The 18683-nt window shown below is 46.6% G+C and overlaps 1 protein-coding gene across 5 annotated transcripts in view; it reads right to left on the bottom strand.

Annotated features, from left to right (window-relative positions):
- The window catches only part of NUP98 (nucleoporin 98 and 96 precursor), a 62490-nt gene extending 46808 nt beyond the window's left edge, over window positions 1-15682 (bottom strand). For 2 of the 5 annotated variants that reach the window (XM_053308869.1, XM_053308874.1), the window contains exons 1-6: window positions 15437-15682; window positions 6054-6156; window positions 5564-5671; window positions 5292-5471; window positions 2387-2526; window positions 685-792 (exon numbers count right to left, since the gene is read on the bottom strand). In XM_053308869.1, the coding sequence (XP_053164844.1) occupies window positions 685-792; window positions 2387-2526; window positions 5292-5471; window positions 5564-5671; window positions 6054-6129 (612 nt within the window). In that variant the 5' untranslated portion in view covers window positions 6130-6156; window positions 15437-15682. Of the gene's footprint in view, window positions 1-684; window positions 793-2386; window positions 2527-5291; window positions 5472-5563; window positions 5672-6053; window positions 6157-13907; window positions 14228-15020; window positions 15040-15436 lie in introns of those variants that run through there. The other 3 variants (XM_053308872.1, XM_053308871.1, XM_053308870.1) reach the window with 3 other exon arrangements.
- Between the last annotated feature and the right edge of the window lie 3001 nt (window positions 15683-18683).

Genomic DNA, 18683 nt, shown 5'->3' with positions numbered 1-18683 from the left:
CATTGTATTTATTGTTTTGTAGTAACCCCCCACCCCCGAGACTTGCATTTGAGGTGGTATACAAATGTGTCAAATAGACAGATACACAGACAGATAAGAAGGAAGGATTACAAGCTTTTGGAGGCAGCTAGTTGCCTGGATGCTCAGCACTGCTCTCACAGAGCAAGAACACCACAGTGAGCCCCTTTCCCAGAGCAGACATCAGCAGGGTCCCAGAGATCTCGGCACCACCGCCTTCCCTCCGACAACCAGGACGTGACACAGCCACCCACTGTGTGGCCCAAGACTGCTGTATGTGGAAGGGTCTACGTGCACAGACACACAGCCTTGCGCCTCGCCTCCATTCCACCTCTTTCCAATGCAGGGAGCCCTCTGCAGTATCTCACTGAAAGCATTTCTAATCTGATTTTCGAGTTTAGCAGCTTTCCCCATCCGTCCCTACTCAAAGGGACTCATTCCTTTTAGCTCCAGTAAAACCTCTGAAGCATTCTCCAGACTTTCTGAGCAAAACCAGTTTTGGGCAAATCTTACAAAATGAGAGGTGCCTCCTAGGCCGGCCAAGTTCTCCTTCTGAAAAAAGCCAACCTCCGCATGGATGGAAAGGAGAGCCCTGGGATTCTGGGCTGGTGAATGGCAACAAGCAGGGACAACAAGCAACTACAGACAGACGTTTGACTGACTGACCTCCAGCGATTTACTTTCATATTCTTTCATAGCAGTAATACACTGATGTTTCGTGCTGATGTTTGTACTGACACCAGATTTAACCATAGTGTCTGTGCCAGTTGGTGGCTGCAAAGAGAAAATGAGACAGTCAGGATTACTGTAGATTGACTCCCGCTTCCCAGATGCTGAAAGTCCTCAATGGACAGAGCAGCAACACTCCTGTGAGTGCCCAAACCATTGCTCAGTGGGCCAAGAAGCATTTTCAGAAAAGCTGACCTAATGCAGTGTCTAGCATACTGGGCTTGGACAAAAGATATCCAGGCTCTCACACTCCTGTCCAGCTATGAAGCTCACCAGCCACTCGTCTGCTGCATGCCTAGAACAAGCCTCTGAATGCTTTTGCCCTCATATCCCACCTTCCCCACAAACAGCAGAGCTTTGCTCGCCTTGATCTGCAGCAGACACAGACATCTTCCCACTTTCTTGGTCCTAAGCCAGCTACTGCTCTTGCCCACGGCCTGCCTTGGCTCTTGCTCGAAGCTCGCTGTGCTGTGAGGGACCTTCTCCCTCTGGAAGGTAGCCCTCATTTTCTGGGTCTGTGCCCACTGCTGCTCTGTTTGCTTTAAAATGTGCTTGAGCAGGAAAGTCACCCAGAAGGGCACAAAGTCACTCTCACTGTCACCACATCTTTACTCCATCAACTGCTACAGAACTCTCAAGAGCAGGGATTCTATCATCTCCTTAAAAAGGCCTCCGCACTAAAAAAGAGTTCCCTCAAGAAATGCCTTGTGCTTTTGTTTTGCACTTAAACATAGGAACATAGAAAACTGCCATACACTAAGTCAGACCATTGGTCTATGTAGCTCAGTATTGTCTTCACAGACTGGCAGCGGCTTCTCCAAGGTTGCAGGCAGGAATCTCTCCCAGCCCTATCTTGGAGAAGCTGCCAGGAAGGGAACTTGAAACCTTCTGCTCTTCCCAGAGCGGCTCCATCCCCTGAGGGGAATATCTTGCAGTGCTCACACATCAAGTCTCCCATTCAGATGCAACCAGGGCAGACCCTGCTTAGCTATGGGGACGAGTCATGCTTGCTACCACAAGACCAGCTCTCCTCTCCTCTAGACCAGCTCTCCTCTCCTCATACAGAAGTTGGCCCTAATGTTGGTTGTGTCTGCATTATTCACAACTGGAATCGCCACTCTGCTGTTTCGTTTACCTGCATATACACCTCTAGACCTAAATTAACAGAGCATTATGAATGGTCAGAAGTGGAACAGCAAGAGCCACCAAGTATTTTCACACTCCTCAGCCTTTCTTCATTTGCAGCATAAGCCGAAGCAGCAACAAAATGAATCTGAATTCAGTACTGTTTGATCTTGCACATGTAAGAGGAGCTCAGGCTCTCTTTCACCATTTTCAAACACAAATTTAGTCTGCGCTTGTCAATCTGCCTTCAACCGTGAGACTTTACGCAACATTACTTATGGCAAAGCTGTGACATATTAGAGGTCATAATTCAGATAAGCTAACACGCTGCAATAAAAATAACGATGGACATTTGGGGCTAACCCCTGCCCTCATGCTCTGTTCAAACCCTTTTACTGAAAGGTGCACCCCAAGTACCTGCACCTGGAATCAGAGGTCCAGCAACACCAAACTAAAGAACAACACAGTCCAGCATAAGGACTGGAGTTAGTCTTTAGAAGTAAATTGGACTTACGTTGAATTTAATGGTAGTGCCAGTCGGAACGGTGGTAAAGCTAGCCGTTCCAAAAAGGGATCCAGAAGTCCCCCCAAATGGGTTGGAGGTGGTGTTGGTGGTCCCAAACAGGCCACCGCTGCTAGTACTTGTCCCAAAGTCTGTAAAAAGAAAAAACCGAGTAAGAACTCAAATGGAAGCAGAAAGTTTCAGCAAGTGGCTCAGGCTCCTATTATTTATTTGAAACATTCAATATATCACCCACTCCGAAGACTCTTGGCAGTGTACAAAAACATGCAAAGCAAGACAACATTAAAATTAGATTCTAAATAAAAAACTAAAGTAACTAACAAAAAAGAAAAAAAACAAATAGGTAAACTACAGGGCAAAAGCCTGGTGAAAAAGAAAAGTCTTCAATAGAGATTTAAAAATCAGTAAGGAAGGGGCTAAACGAATCTGAAGTGGAAGAGAGTTCCAGAGAAGTGAGTTCCAGAGAAGTGGGGCAGCAACCGAGAAGGCCCTTTCAAGGGTCCTAGTGCCCCGAACCACTCGGAAATCAGGGACCAACAAAAGGGCCATCTGAGATTATCCGACTGGACGGGATGTAACTGGATGGGAGAGGCGGGTCTGTAGGTAGACAGGCACCAAACTCTGCAAGGCTTTGAAGGTCAAAACCAGGACCTTAAATTGAACTCAGAAGCGAATAGGCAGCCAGTGAAATGACTGCAGGAGAGGTGTTACCCTGACATATTTTCTGGCACCCATGAGTATGTCCTATTACCTGTTCAAGTCCAATGATGGGAATCACCCTGGGAGCCGTAGCATTTTCCATTAACAGATCTACAGTGAAGGCTTTGCAAAGAGGGACACCAATATATTTCCATTAGCCTGCACATCTTCCTTGAACCCCTACCTCATTTGCTCTAGTGCTATCCCCTGTAACAAGAACCTTTGCCATTTTTTAAATTTATCTTTGTACCTCAAAAAGTACGAAGACAGGCTGCCTCCCCATCCATTATTAACATCCTCCTACTTTCTGAAACCTGCTTTTCCCTCCCCCTGCTGAAACTCCCTGTTCTGTTGACACAGAGTGAACTGGATGCATCTCCCAAGGGCATGATGTATCTCACTCGTGAGTCAAAGATTCAACATATTTAAAGGACAGAGGCAACGTTTCAGGATAGCCTTAGATAGATCACACTACTCATGCCAACTATTGTTTTCTTAAAGATATTTCAACACGCCTAAAGCTAGAGCCTCTGGGCAGAGTACACCTTAGAGCAGTGCCCAAGGATGATCATTTCTCTAGGCTCAGTAGACCTGAAATATGCCCCCACCCCACACTCTAAGTCCAGGTATTGTGTACACACTCCCCTACCCCTCAAATGTTTGGGCCCCATCTTGGAGCACAATGCACATCTGAGAGAAAACTGATCTGAAAGTTGTCTAGTTCCGGATGGGGTTACACTCCCCCTAAAAGACTAGGTTTGTAGCCTGGGAGTGCTTCTGGATCCCAAACTCTCCATGGTCTCTCAGGTTGAGGCTGTGGCCAGGAGTGCTTTTTATCAGCTTTGGCTAATACGCCAGATACATCCATTCTTGGAGATTAGTGACCTTAAAACAGTAGTACATATGCTGGTGACCTCTAGGCTTGACTACTGTAATGCACTCTACGTGGGGCTGCCTTTGTACGTAGTTTGGAAACTACAACTGGTACAGAATGCAGCAGCCAAACTGGTCTCTGGGTTTACCCGAAGGGACTATATAACACCAATTCTAAAAGAACTGCACTGGCTGCCGACGGGTTTCCGAATGAAATACAAATGGCTAGTTATTACCTATAAGGCCCATAATGGCTTAGGTTCAGGGTATTTAAGAGAGCACCTTCTCTGTTGTGAACCCGGTCACCTATTAAGGCCATCTGGAGAGGTCCGACTATGGGTGCCGCAAATGCATTTGGTGGCAACTTGGGACCAGGCCTTTTCTGTGGCTGTCCCAGAGCTTTGGAACGTGCTCCCTACTGAAATAAGAGCATCTCCTTCTCTGTTTGCTTTTAGGAGGACCCTGAAGACGCACCTGTTTTCCCAGGCCTTCAACTGACGTTGCATTTTAAAATTTTAATGTGTTTTTATCTATAATTTTTATCTTTTTATGAATTTTAAATGCGTTGTATGTTTTAATTCTGTAAACCGCCTAGAGATTGTTATACTAGGCAGTATATAAATTCAATCAATCAATCAAAGTTGATGTAGGCCAGGAGGAATCAGCTTGCACCTTCATTCTTTCAAAGTACTGGCAGCTTCTGCAAAAATCTATGTCTCAGATACCAGCTTATTCAATTACTAACTTGGTACCACCAATGTACATACCACTTCCCAGATTACCTTAAGCCTTTAGAATGTCAGACAAGTGAAAACAGACTCAGTGGGCCACTCTAAGTATATTGCTGCGGCAAGAACAAGTTAGTAGATATCACATGTCCCATTTCCTAAAGAAAGGGCTACAGTTCCAGTCAATCTAGTCATCCTTGAACAATGGGGAAGCAGCACCCTTGATTCCTAGTCCGTTTAATTTGCTTCTGTCAACACATAACAGTCTTAAGCAGACCACACACTTAAAATGAAAAAACCAGGAGACAAGAGATCCTTGGAAGAGCAGGTCAGCAGGACAGAGATACTCCTAGGAAAGTAATAAAGCCACAGCTGCTCCTAAAACGCTTCCTATTCTTCTGCTGAGAAACACCCTCATGACAGAAATCAGACAGTCTGAACCACCATCTCCTGGAATCCATCCCCAAGTCAACAGAAAAGGAAAAGATGCCATACTCAAGATGGCAGTATTTGGCTCAGCATCAAGACCCAGGCAACGGTCTTATGCAAAGAACTATTCCAATGGTATTTTCCAAACCAAAGGAGACTATACTCACTGCCAAACCCTGCAGGTTTATTCTGTGCAAAAGCATTGTTCTGGGATGAGAAGAGACCTCCGCCGGTGCTCGCTGTTCCAAACAAGCCACTAGAAGTTCCTGTTGATGTTCCAAACCCAAAGCCGGTGCTCGTGGAGGACGTGGCTGGCTGGCTAAAGGTGCTTGCACCAAACAAGCCTCCTGAAAAAAAGAAATACCCAGCCAGATTAAACACCAGAAAGTGCACCACAGTCAAAGAGTGCTAGTCAAGGAAGGAGAGGCAACTACAATACCTGTACCTGGCTTGGCCTGCGTACTCCCAAAGAGGCCCCCTGTGTTGTTATTTGATCCAAATGCAGACGTTCCAAATGCTCCTCCACTTGTAGTCCCAAAGCCAGCATCTGCAAAGGAGTAAGAGGAGTTGAGCAATGACACTGTTTGGCCTGAGCATACCGGAGGCCTGAAACTGCTTAGCAAGAGTTGGCCATGCACTATGTTACAGCCTCAGCTGACATGCAGGATGTTAAGCCATCTTCATGCAAGTGGAACACATCCTGAGCAGCACAAGGTTCTGCAAGCCACTACCATCAGGACTGCAAACATCTGCCATCCTTGCGACTAATCCAAGCCACTCAGACAGACAAACCAGTGAATCTTTAGGCCAACAACACCAAGACTCAGGACAGTCTATATTTTCAAGATGAACATTTACAAGAAGAGTACTGAAGCCCAAACTGACAGATCATTCACAAGCTTCTCCCCAATTAGAAAAATTGTACTTACTCTGCCCAAAAGTTGAAGTTGTCCCAAAGCCGCCTGTGGTGCCTCCAAAAGGCGTGCCAAATGATTTGTTAAACATTTTGCGGTGGTTTTAGGTTCTCAAACCCTAAACAGAGAAAATAAAAGTCTTAGTCTAATCCAGTTTTGAGAAATATCCACGAGGTTGCTGCATGGGAGAAAGCCCTACAGATATCTATCTTCAGATATCCATCACAGAAAGCTAGAATGCCAAATCTGAATCTCTGGCAGAATCAGGTTTTGCAATGGCCGTAAATAAATGGGGCTAAGAGAGTAGAAAGTTTACACTGATCAAGAACTTTTGAATGCCTGCCAGAAACACATCATTTTGACACATCTGTGACCTACAGTAGGATTAGAAACTCTCCACACATCTACGACCACCAGTATCTAGGTAATGCAAGTATTAGATCAACTGAAGTTCTCTGTCTGGTGGTTGCCAAGGCAACCTGATACAAGTCAAGCAAGCATAACATAACCTATGCAATTCTTTGTATAGGAGTTTGCGAGTCCGCCGGTTTTTCTTTGCTGCCCATATAATTGTGCAAAACAAAACAGAAATAAGGGAAATGACAACATACATATTTCAGAATTGTGACCATTTCATGGTGCTTTTACGTATTAAGGAAGTGCCAGATTCACAAGGTAACCTATTTTTCTTCTTCAAAAACAAGAAACGGGAAGAGAAGGACAGCCAAGGTCACTGGCCTGAACAGCATCTGAATGGCTCCAAGGAGGAGAAAGGATGAGACACTGCCAGAGGATGAACTGAGGCTAAAGAATCAGAGCTTTGTTGTTAATGAACTCATTAAACAAACTGCCAAAGACAGACAGCTGCCTGGCATTTGATTAATATTTCACTAAGATGCCACTGAACCTTTGCTGCTTCCCTTGCCCACAGCTGACAGATGCCCACAGTTTGTACTAGCACTAGTTTGAGACCCACATGAGTAGCAATCAGTCTTGAAATATATAGGAAAAACCTTGTTCCTTGCTTTACAGAAGAGATGTGAAGTTTAAAATTTTCTGTGGGAAAATTCCCAAAATGGAAAATTCAAAATGTTTCCCCCATATTTCCGGTTTCTATGGGAAATGCTTCCATTTCTAAAATGTCATTACTTCATTATTACCTTAGTAACATCATTCATTATTAGTAATGCTACATCATTAGTAGCAATGAATGGATACCCATGTAATATCATGCATGCCTGACAACTTCAAAGTTGAATTTAATGTTTTTCAGTGGTTATCCTAGGTGGTGTGTGGGAGAGGACAAATATGTTTTATTTCCAATAAAATTGCTTTCTACATAAAGCTTTGAATTTGTTTCAATACAACATTTAAAGCACATTAAGTGCTTTATTGATTCTCCCCCTGCCCCCCAAATAGTTCAGTTCAACTACTTGGTTACTTGAGGTTAGGGATGTGCACGGACTGGTCCGGAACCCATTCTAAGTGCCTCTGGACCGGTCTGGACCTGGGGCCAGTTTGGTGTTTCAACGCTGGTGTGTGTGTGTGTGGACCTTTAAGGGCGAGGGAGGGTGCACTTACCCCTCCCGCCGGTTTTCCCCCTCCAGCGCTCCTGGTTTTTAACGCATTTGGGGAGACAGGGTACCTCCCTGCCGCCCCTTCCCCCGGCAAAAAGCTTCAAAAGCCTGACTGCGTGTGCGTCACATCCGTGTGTCGTGTGCGTGCATATGTCAGACATGCACACAATGCACGGACGTGATGCGCGGCATGCACACACACAGACTTTTGAAGCTTTTTGCCGAGGAACAGGGGAAGGGGAGGCAGGGAGGTACCCTGCCTCCCCAAATGTGTTGAAAACCAGGAGCGCTGGAGGGGGGAAAGTGGCGCGAGGGGTAAGTACACTCTCCCCCAACCTTAAAGAGCATCCCTCCCCAGTGCCGGACCGCGGAGGTGCGGTTCCATGCACACCACTACTTGAGGTACAGCTTGGGAAGTTAATATGATGGGATTCTAAAAAGAAAATGAAAAACAGTATATAGATCCAACATCACGCCAAATAAGACCACTATCTACTTAGGGTATCAGCAAAGTTTGTATAGCAGTCTGGAGGAATTTTAATGCAAATGAGGAAAAAACTGCATGGGAAGACTTCCAGAAAATTTTTCAATTCTACATTCTTCTTAACCCCACATCTCTGATTCACAGTGAGCCATGGAGTTCTGCAAGATGCTTCCCCAGTGCTGGAACAACAGCCTAGTCGATGTCTATACCGAAAACTCTTCAAGATGTTGGACACTTTAGAAATACTTTATGAAGAAAGTGCTGCAAGAAGGGACCTGAATTCTTCACTCAGGAGTCTAACCCCAATTTATAAAAGCTTGAGAAGTGTTATGCAACTAAGCCAGTTTGAGCTGCTGACCTGAGCTGCACTCCAAAATAAACTTGGCCACAGACTGATGCTCCTGTGGTGGTATATGATCCAATCAAAACAGGAAACTGGACAACAAACGGACATGAGATCTGAAGAGAGGGCATGTCATAGGCACAGCAATCCTACAAGTTCTCTTCCTTGAGGAAATGCCTCGCAAGTCCATTCAACCCACCACTGTCTCCAATCTAAGAGATCAACTAAGCCAGGGGTGCACAACTCCCTTGTCCCGCTGGGCTAGAACTGGCCATGTGCAGGGGCCGAGGGCCATTTCCAGTGCACTGTTTCATTAAAAATTATTAAAAACAGTAATGAAAGCAGTTAGTTACTTGCGGATCTTTTCACCTCATCAAGAGACTCACAAATTTAACGAAGGCTAATAGTCAGGAAATAGGTCCTGCCCCTGCTCAGTCAGTGGGGCCCCTGGAGTGCATGCCAGCCCCAAACAAATGCCAAGTCCTCTCCCTAAATTGCTGCTGCTTTCAGGCTGCTCTCCTAGACATGTTTAGTTGGGAGTAAGCCTCACTGCAGGAACATTTCCAAGTAAATGTGCATAGGATGGTGCTGTAGGGCAGTTTCGGAAAGAACAGAGGGTGTCCCCCTTGGAGAAGAGCTGGTCTTGTGACAGCAAGCATGAATTTCCCCCTATGCTAAGCAGGGTCTGCCCTGGTTTGCATTTCAATGAGAGATTACATGCTAACTTGCCAAAGAAGCACCTATTAATGTGGTGATTTTCTTTATTTAGCAGGGGGAGAGTAACTGGCCCTATCCACCCCCAGCATAGTACCTCCAGTGACTGTTGCTGGTGTCTATCTTATGTTTCTTTTTAGATTGTGAGCCCTTTGGGGACAGGGATCCATCTTATTTATTTATTTATTTATTCATTCATTCATTATCTCTCTGTGTAAACCACCCTGAGCCATTTTTTGAAGGGCGGTATAGGAACTGAATAAATAAAATAATAATAATAAATAAATACATGTGTAAGCATTGAAAGATTTTCCCATAAGTGGATGGGGAAACTCTGGGAAGAGCGCTTGCATGCAGAAAGTTCCAAGTTCCCTCCCTGGCAGCATCTCCTGTCTGCAACCTTGGAGCTGCCAGTCTGTGTAGACAATATTGAACTAGATGGACCAAGCATCTGACTCGGCGTACGACAGCTTCCTATGCTCCCATGACCCAAAAGTAACTGTCTGCCTTTCTGAGATGATGTTGCTGCAGAATATCCCTACCTGTGGGGCAGCAAAACAGTCTCCACGGGCCTGGTTTGGCCCTCAGGCTTTATGTTGTATAGGCTGGACTAAACTGTGTGGAACCATAGCATCACACACCAGTTTATGCTGCAAGATGGTATGTATTTCTATTCAATTCATTTTTTTAAAAACAACCCTTCCTGTTAACACCAGGTCCCATGGCAGTTCCTAAGCTCTAAAAGAGAGGACTAGCCAGCCAGTACTGAAAAAACATAAAAGAAAGCATGCAAGTTAGCATTATCAACTAACGACTGTCCACCTCTGAGGGTGGCCAGACAAATGCCCCCGGCTGCTCAGGGATGCTGAATACAGCCAGCTCCTGTTCTTCCCCAGCATCTGTTGCCCAGAATTCCATCTACAAGGCCGAGTCTCACAGAGGTGGGTAAATCTGTGCCTGGACTGTGCTGCCTCAGACTGTGGGGCAGGTGGAGCTCCCAATGTTAAGTTTTCCTGCATATAAAAGAAATCCCCAGCATATTAAAAAAACCAGGCATCAGGGAGATAAACATCTAGTCTTCTGTGTGGCAGCAATTGGCTTGTACAGAGAACATGTGGCCTTTCCCAGCAATCTGAAGTGATACAGCCAAACACAGGTATACCACCTCAGTGAAAACTAGACCCAAACACTGAGATTGTATTTCTGTGATTCATTTTATTTAGCACCAAATCTGGCTTTGCTACCGAGTATGTGCTTCATGGGAAGCTGTGGCCAAGCTCCGATCCCTGAGGAGCATATCTCTAGGAAAGGAAACACTGTTGTTGCACACAAATGCCACATATACGTAGGCAGGCATTGAGATCAGTAACAAGGTGGTTCCCCCCCCCCGCCCAATTTGCAGCACTTACCCCACAGAGAATAAATGCCTCTTTGTTCACTGCCTTCCCATTGCTTCACCATTCTTTTAAGTAACGTGCCACTGACTGTTCCTTTCCCAAGTATCAAGGTAAGGATCAGCCTTGTCGTTTGGATAAATACTTTTAAAATAATGAGAAAAGTGTTTGGCTTCTCTATGCAATCCAGAAAGGAATGCTGGGCAATCCTTTCCTAGATCATGCCCTAAGCTCTTATCTCACCTTAGGGTCTCTTCTGTAACTTCTAGCGTGAACATCACTTGCAGAGCAGCAGACTCTTGAGTCAAATGCTGCATGTCCTTACTGATAAGCCGCCTCCTCAGCTACCAGTATCTATTTCTAGATTCACGGTTCTTCATCCTCAGAACAGCCTGACAAGGAAGCCTGCATAGTCAGGCTGCCTCACCCCAGCCTCCATTTTCTGACTCCTGCTGGGCAATGCTGCACAGGGTCTTTTCTGGTGGGTCAAAAGAGTGCACCTGCCAAGACTGGCAGCCAACACAGCACACAATCACCTCCCCCCCCACCAAAACACAGTACAGTTCAACAGACTTTTAACAGACTTTATCTCCACTCCGAGCGAAAGACAGTGCATGGACTCACATCAAGAGTCTGGCTGTGTTTCCTCACCCAAGGCTAGAGGACAGACTCACAGGAGCATGGTCTGGCACAGTGCTGCAGAACTTCCTTGTGTGGCAAGTCACTGCTGGGCACTGAGGCAGCTGTCAGTCCTGGCATGAGAGGGCTGAGGGAGGTGTGAAAATCAGGCTGCAGCATCACACTGGCACAAATGGACAGAGGATGGATGGAGGAGCAGCTGAGCAGATGCCACCTCTCACAGCTACTCATCTGAAGAGCAGCCATTTCAATGAACCATTTAAAATAATTAGCTATACTAGTACCATGTGTAAGTGACTTTGCTAACTCAAAGTAGTCAGCGCCTCACCTTCTGCTACACAAGCCCGCCCCCCGCCCTTCAGCTCTACTGTGAGGATCAGCTTTTAGAGAAGCACAGCTGTCTTCTACCAGGAGAAGGACTTTTTCTGTACTGGCTCCAGAGGCAAGAAATGCTCTGAGTTTCCTCCCCACAGAAAGCCCTATAAGTTCTTCCCTGATCTCCTATGACAGACAGATTAACACTTTGATTCCATGAGACATTTAGAGACCAATAAAAATAAATTACTATAGTAGCTCAGTTTTCATTCCTAGATCTTATATAGAAGTCTAACAAGGTCTAAATGCTACTTAGTCAAACGCTCACCTTTCTCTTGTTCCAGGCTACTCCACAAAGTCCACATTCACCCCCTCGGGATTCCCATTACCCTATGACATGGTATATCCAAATTAATGTTGGTTTTTTTAATGCAGGATACCCAGAACTAGAACATTCTCAACAAATGGCTATGCAGCCTCTACTTAATGGCCACCTGAGAAGGAGAGCCCACAACCCCCACCAGGTAAATCAGACCCATTTTCAAACAGCTCTGAATATTTGTTCAAAATCTGTCCTCCTGTAACTTAAATCTATTAAATCCAGTTACACAGGAACCTAGGAAGCTGCCTTCTACCAAGACCATTGCTCCATCTAGCTCAGTATTTTCTACCCAGACTGGCAACAACTTCTCCAAGGTTGTAGGCAGGAGTCTCTCCCAGACCTATCCTGGAGATGCTACCAGGGAGGGAACTTTGAACCTTCATCTTCCCAGAGCGGCCCCATCCCCTAAAGGGAATATCTTACAGTGCTCACACAGTAATAACCCATTCAAATGCAAACTAGGGTGGGCTCTGCTTAGTAAAGGGGACAATGCACGCTTGCTACCCCAAGACCAGCTCTCCTCCCAAGTTGTTCTTTAAATCCAGTCCAAGTCTTTGCCCTCTTCTACGCAACGGCATTTTAGGTATTTGCAGATTGCTATCATATCCCCGCTCAGTTTCCTCTTCTGCAGGCTAAGCATACACAGTTCCTTCACCTTTTCCTCACAGGCATCTGGAAAACAAGATCTCACTGCCCTCCTCTGAACCCAGTCCAATTAGTCTACATTCTTCTTCAAGCGCAGCAGAGCCCAGGACTCCAGATGAAGTCTGATTATTGTGGCATGAAGTGGAATGATTACTTCTCATGACTTAGAATCTATGGTTCTATCAATACAGCCTGAACTCACATTAGCCTTTTTTTTTTTTTGCAGCACAATGTGTGCTGCTGACTCACATCCCACTTGTAATTAACTGTGGCCCTGAGACCCTTTCCACATGGGCTACTGCTAAACCAGTTAATCAAAAAACATGATATTAGCTATATTTATATACCACTTTTCTACAAAACAAGTTCTCAAAGCAAGATAAACCAAACAATTATTCCCTCTCCCAAAGGAGCTCACAACTCTCCATCAGAAATCCTGCCCATACCATTCTGTGCAGCTGCTTTGTACATTATTTATTTATTACATTTATATCCCGTTCTTCCTCCAAGGAGCCCAGAGCAGTGTACTACATACTTGAGTTTCTCCTCACAACAACCCTGTGAAGTAGGTTAGGCTGAGAGAGAAGTGACTGGCCCAGAGTCACCCAGCTAGCATCATGGCTGAATGGAGATTCGAACTCAGGTCTCCCTGGTCCTAGTCCAGCACTCTAACCACTGCACCACGCTGGCTCACTCACTGTTGCTAGCAAAGCTTGGCTAGAAGCAACAAAAGCTAGTTGGGCAGGCACAGCCACCACATATCTAGATAAGGTCTACCTGTCACATTTGTTACCAGGTAAGAGTCAATAGCTCTTAGCCACAGAAAAATGTTTAGAAGATTCAAATCAGCAACTGCACATTGCTCAAATTTTAAAAAGTGCCCTCTTGAGCCAGACTAGATTAAGCGCTAGTTCTCCTTGTTATATAACCATTTCTGCCCAGGGCAGCCATGAGAACACACAAATTAAAGAGCACAAAGCTCTGCTGCATTCCAGTGCTATTTTGGAAGGCACACACTGGGAAGTTGAGCCTAAATACAGTTTTCTCCATGTTTTCAAAATCCCTACTGTATTCCCATCCCCACCATCACACCATTCCACATAGCCTCCACCACTATCCAGATGCCCAACACCACAACTGATGATTGTTTTGTAGTCTCTGCCCTTCCAGAAAATGCACTGATATACTGTATATAACACCAACCTTCCAGAAATATGCAGTTGCTTCCCACCCTGTATTTTACTTCTAAATGTACACAAGCACAATATTCAAAGCAGCACGGCTACAACTATTCATATCCTCACTTTCCTCGGTCACAAGAAAATTATAGGATCATAGAACAGAATAAAGTGACAGGAAAAGGTCACCTGGCTCACCTCTCTCTTTTGGGTCCTTACAGTTCTCCAAGGAATGTCTGCTAGCCTTTTAGAGGCTTCCACCAAGGAGAACTCCACAGTTCCAAAGAACCAACCGGCATGCAGCACCTCTTCTCTAAAAATAAAACATCTACCACATGTGATGGTCTCCACTAGAATCTAATGCACCACTCAAAATCAAGAATCAAGCCCAATGCTCCTCTCAGTTCACTAGTATGTGCATGCCAAACTCCCAGAACTAAAGGCCCTTGAATGGTCAAATGTGTCTATATTGCATCCAGCACCTTGTGTGCATTTCTGAAGACCGAACACTGCCACATTCTTTACTCCCTCTCTAGATAAAGCTGTCTTGTATCAAGTAAGAACACTGCTCCATCTACCAAAGTGCTATCTATTCTGAATGGCAGCAGCACACCACAATCTGGGGTAGTGGTGGTGGTGGGTTCAGCCCTACAAGATGTATATACTAAGGATTGCACCAAGAACCTTCTGCGTGCAAAGCACCTGCTCTGCCACTGATCTATGCTCTCTCTCCAAAAGTCTCCTAAATCTCTCATAAATACTAATCATATTTGTTCTAAGTGAACTCAGCAAGTTTTGGAAGTGAGGATGACCAGCCCTCACGTACTCTGGGGGCAACCTTGGCCCTTACTCCAAAGCCCTGGCAATGGAAGAGTGGAACCTCCAAGGTTCGGAATACAAGACCAGCTGCTCTGCAAAATGAAGCCTCTCCTGAGAGAACTCTTGGGGCAGCCCCTTCCCCCACCTTGCCAAAGGCTACTTCATGGTTTGTTTTGGTACTGTTTAAAACCATTTCAATTGCCTTGGCACAAAGGCAACAACCCTTTTACCTAGATGGAGCAGGTGCCCCAAACAAGAGCAGAAACAGTACATGCCCTCAGCCAGCCACTCTCTCCTCCTTCTCTCCACGCCCCCCACCACGCTTGTCGTGGCTGCCCTAGATTTCCACTCTCCCTTATGCCCTCTCCGCGAAGTTGCTCCACAGACCCACCCTACAACAAAGCACAAGGCCACGACTGGCCACCCTGAGGCTCCCCCGTTGTTGCTCGGCTACCACTTTCATCTCTCTCTCTCACACAGACACACACACACCCCAGTAGCAATTTACTGCAGCTGCGGGTGATGGGAAGGGTAATCCATCCAAGCTCAGGCTGGCGCCCCTGTGATGGGTGCTGCACGCAAGAGCGAGCCGAGGACTCTGCCCCAGCGCCCCTGGGGCAGCATTCCCCGTCCCAGGGGTCTCCACGTGCCCCTATGGCCAAGGGCCACTGCAGCAGGGGGTGATGGGAACTGTGGTCAACCTCCTCGGGGGGCCCGTGACGAGGAACACAGCCCCTGAGGCGCGACGGAGTACTACTTCTTCTTCTTCTTGCAGAGCGATGAGATTTCGCGCCACGCCAGCGAGCAGTCGGCGCTGCCCCGGCGGCGGAAAGGAAGGGCTCCGGCACCCCTCCTCTCCCCCTCCCCCTCCCATGAGCCCCCGGGAGCCCCGCCCACGCCTCACCCACCTCCGAGTCCAGCCGAGGCCTTCAGGCGAGGGAGGGCCGCCCGCCCGCCCGCCCCGGAGCCTCGACGGCTTGGCGGGGAGGAGAGGGGGGACCGGGCCCCACCACCCTCTCGCTCGCGCCCGCAACCAGAGGAAGCCGGCGGCGAGAGCGGCCGCGACTCCACCAGGCCCGCCTCAGCCTCAGCCTCCTTCTTCGTCGCCTCGCGCGAGAGGTCGGAACGGAGAGAGGAGGGAAAGTGCGTCATACACACACACGCACGTACGCACACTCGACGCAGGCACGCACGGGCGCTCATCCACGCGTCAGGGCGCTCAAGGGCTCTCATTGGCTGCCTGCTGCACTCTCGGGGGCTTTATTGGTCCGCAGCCCCCAACTAGGCGGTCTTCCTGTCCGCGCAGCCACCCGTCCTCTGACGTCAGGCACAAAGGTCAACGCTTCTCGGTTTGTGATTGGTAGGAGCGCATATAGGGCTTGTTGCTGGGTGTGGTCGCGGGAGGGCGCGCTCTTCGACCTTCTCCGGAAAACGCAACATCCGGGGCACCGGGAAATCCACCGGAAGCGCTTCGTTTGTATGGCAACCGCCAGTGGTGTGGCAAAACCAACACCTCTGGGTTGGGGGTTAAAAGTGAAGAGGCCGCGATCCCGCGGGTGCTTGGGTGCCAGTCCCACTGAAAGCAATGGGATTTACTTCCGAGGAAATACGCAAGGCCTATTAGTATTATTTTTACATTTCTATCCCGCTCTTCCTCCAAGGAGCCCAGCACGGTGTACTACATACTTGAGTTTCTCTATCACAACAACCCTGTGAAGTAGGCTAGGCTGAGAGAGAAGTGACTTGCCCAGAGTCACCCAGCTAGTATCATGGCTGAATGGGGATTTGAACTCAGGTCTCCCCGGGCTTAGTCCGGCACTCTAACCACTACACCACTCTGGCTCTCTAGAAGTAGCTGGCTGATCCTCCAGTTAGGAGCCTGTATTGCGCTGAGCCAAAATAACAAAAAGTTGTGTGCGTGCTTTTGAGTTGCAGAGAAAATTTCTTCAGGCGTGGCAATTTAATTTAACTTAATTTAATTTCATTTTAAAAAAAACCTGAGTGAGATGGCCTCTGACAGTGAAGTAAATATAACAATAAAAACCCAATGAAGTATTCCTCTCAGTGGTGTATTCCACAGCTTTTCTTCTTCTTCTTCTAGTCTTAAGTTGCCCTGAAAATATAGATACTGAAGGGCAGCAAATAACAGTATATAAATGTTTGTATTATTATTATTATTGTTCACTATTAAAACAACAAATAATAAATATTCCATTTACAATATAGCTAGAGTTGGTTCATTCTGCAGTTGCTAGACTCATGTTTTATTATCTCTGCTGTTTTAATATTTATTAGGGGCTGCTTCAACTCTTCATTATTGCTTAATAATGTTTTTCTACTCCCTGGGAGTAGAAAAACTGAAAATCGGGATAGAAATCCTGGACAGCCATCAAAGAAAAGCAGAAGCCCAGGGTCCTCAGGCAAAGAACCACAACCTGTGTCACCACAGGACCCCAGGCAGGACTCCATCTGAGCCCCCTGAAGTGTGTTGGCAGTAGTGGGCCACAGCAGCTGCCCTCAGGGGCAAGTCTAAGTGATGGGAGGAAAGTTTGCTTCCACCTCCCATTCCCTGAAGATTCTGATGGGACATTTGGGGTCTATTCTTTTCTGCTTGCAAAATTAACTCATTCTATGCTGTTGTGGTGCTGGAGAAGACTTTGGAGGATACCATGGACAGCCAGGAAAACAAACAGATGGATCCTAGAACAAAGCAATCCAGAATTTTCACTCAAGGCACAAATGACCAGGCTCAAATGATCATACTTTGGACACATTATGCTGGACACAAGACCCAGCTCCTTGAGAAGTCCATAATGCTGGGAAATTTTGAAGGAAAGAGAAGAGGACGACCAGCAGCAAGGTGGATGGACTCAATGGCGACAGCCATGAATGCACCACTGAGAGACCTTCAAGGCCAAGTTGAAGACATCATTCTGGAGATAATCTATCTCTGTGGTCGCTAAGAGTCGATGCCAACTTGATGACACTTAATCAGTCAATGCTGGGTGTGTGTATGTGTGTGCATGCCTTGTCTCGGGGGTAAAGTCTGCATACTCGTGATATGGTTGCCAATTGAGAAGTGCAGAAGGTGCTCTCCGGGACAGCCCCCATGGCCATGCCCACCCCAACAGCCGGAGAAGCCGAAAAGTACCAGCGCTCCGTCTCTGTATCCCTCCACCCCCCACTACACCCCTGCTGTATACAAAATATTGTTTATATCTTTAGCTGTAAACTGGTAACCTGTCAACTGTTATAACTAGTATTTGGCTGTAACCTTTTATTGTAAGTGACTGTACACATAGAATGCTGGTTTTTAATAAAATAGTCCTAAAGACATCAAGAGACACTGCTTGAATGTAGATCACTCAAACACGAAGTTGTGTAGTGTTTTCAGTGCGAAAGGTGCTTTTCATCTTCTCCACTCATTTTACTGGTAACATGAACTTGAACTCTAAAACTGACATGGGATCCACATACTGAGCAACCACTTATATGCAGAACCAATATGTAGTTTATATCTTACCCTATTCATTCTGTTTTACTACTTTTGAGAAAACAGAACAGCCGACTGGATCATGCCATCTAGTCCTATATTCAGTTGCTATCAGTGCTATAGCAACACATGCAAGAATCTGCCTTTGCACATGCAAAGAATCTGTAAGGTAGAATTTGTGAGCAGTGCACATTTGGGATATGTTCACTTCTACAAGGCCTCACAAATATGAGCTCTCCTCAGGCAACTGCTTCTCAGAACCAAATAGTGGCTTTGGTGCCACCCTTTACCATGCCAGGCAGGAAGGCAGTCAAGAAGCTTCACTTTAAAATTAAATTTTAATTTTAGGGGAGGGGCCTATTAGAATGGTCTGCCCGAAGAGGTAACAACAGGATCCAAACAAATATCCCCATGGTGACCACACATGTAGTCACACTATATTCTAGGTCCCCATTGCCTGGGCTAAGTGAGGGCTCCTTCAAGCTTCCAGGGCCTTGAAGAGCCTGCTCACCTCTCTGCTTCTGCCCTGCACTAGCCCTGACACCGTGTACTCTCTGCCTGGAGCTGAAAAGGCTTCGCCACTTCTGCGGCTCTCGTCTACACCACTTGCAGAGGGCTAGTTTGGCACTGCAGAGCAAGAAAAATGTCTCTCCAGTGCCCAG

The sequence above is a fragment of the Hemicordylus capensis genome, chromosome 3, assembly GCF_027244095.1.
Source record: "Hemicordylus capensis ecotype Gifberg chromosome 3, rHemCap1.1.pri, whole genome shotgun sequence".
Classification (NCBI taxonomy): Eukaryota; Metazoa; Chordata; class Lepidosauria; order Squamata; family Cordylidae; genus Hemicordylus; species Hemicordylus capensis.
This window is presented reverse-complemented; position numbering and strand designations above follow the sequence as displayed.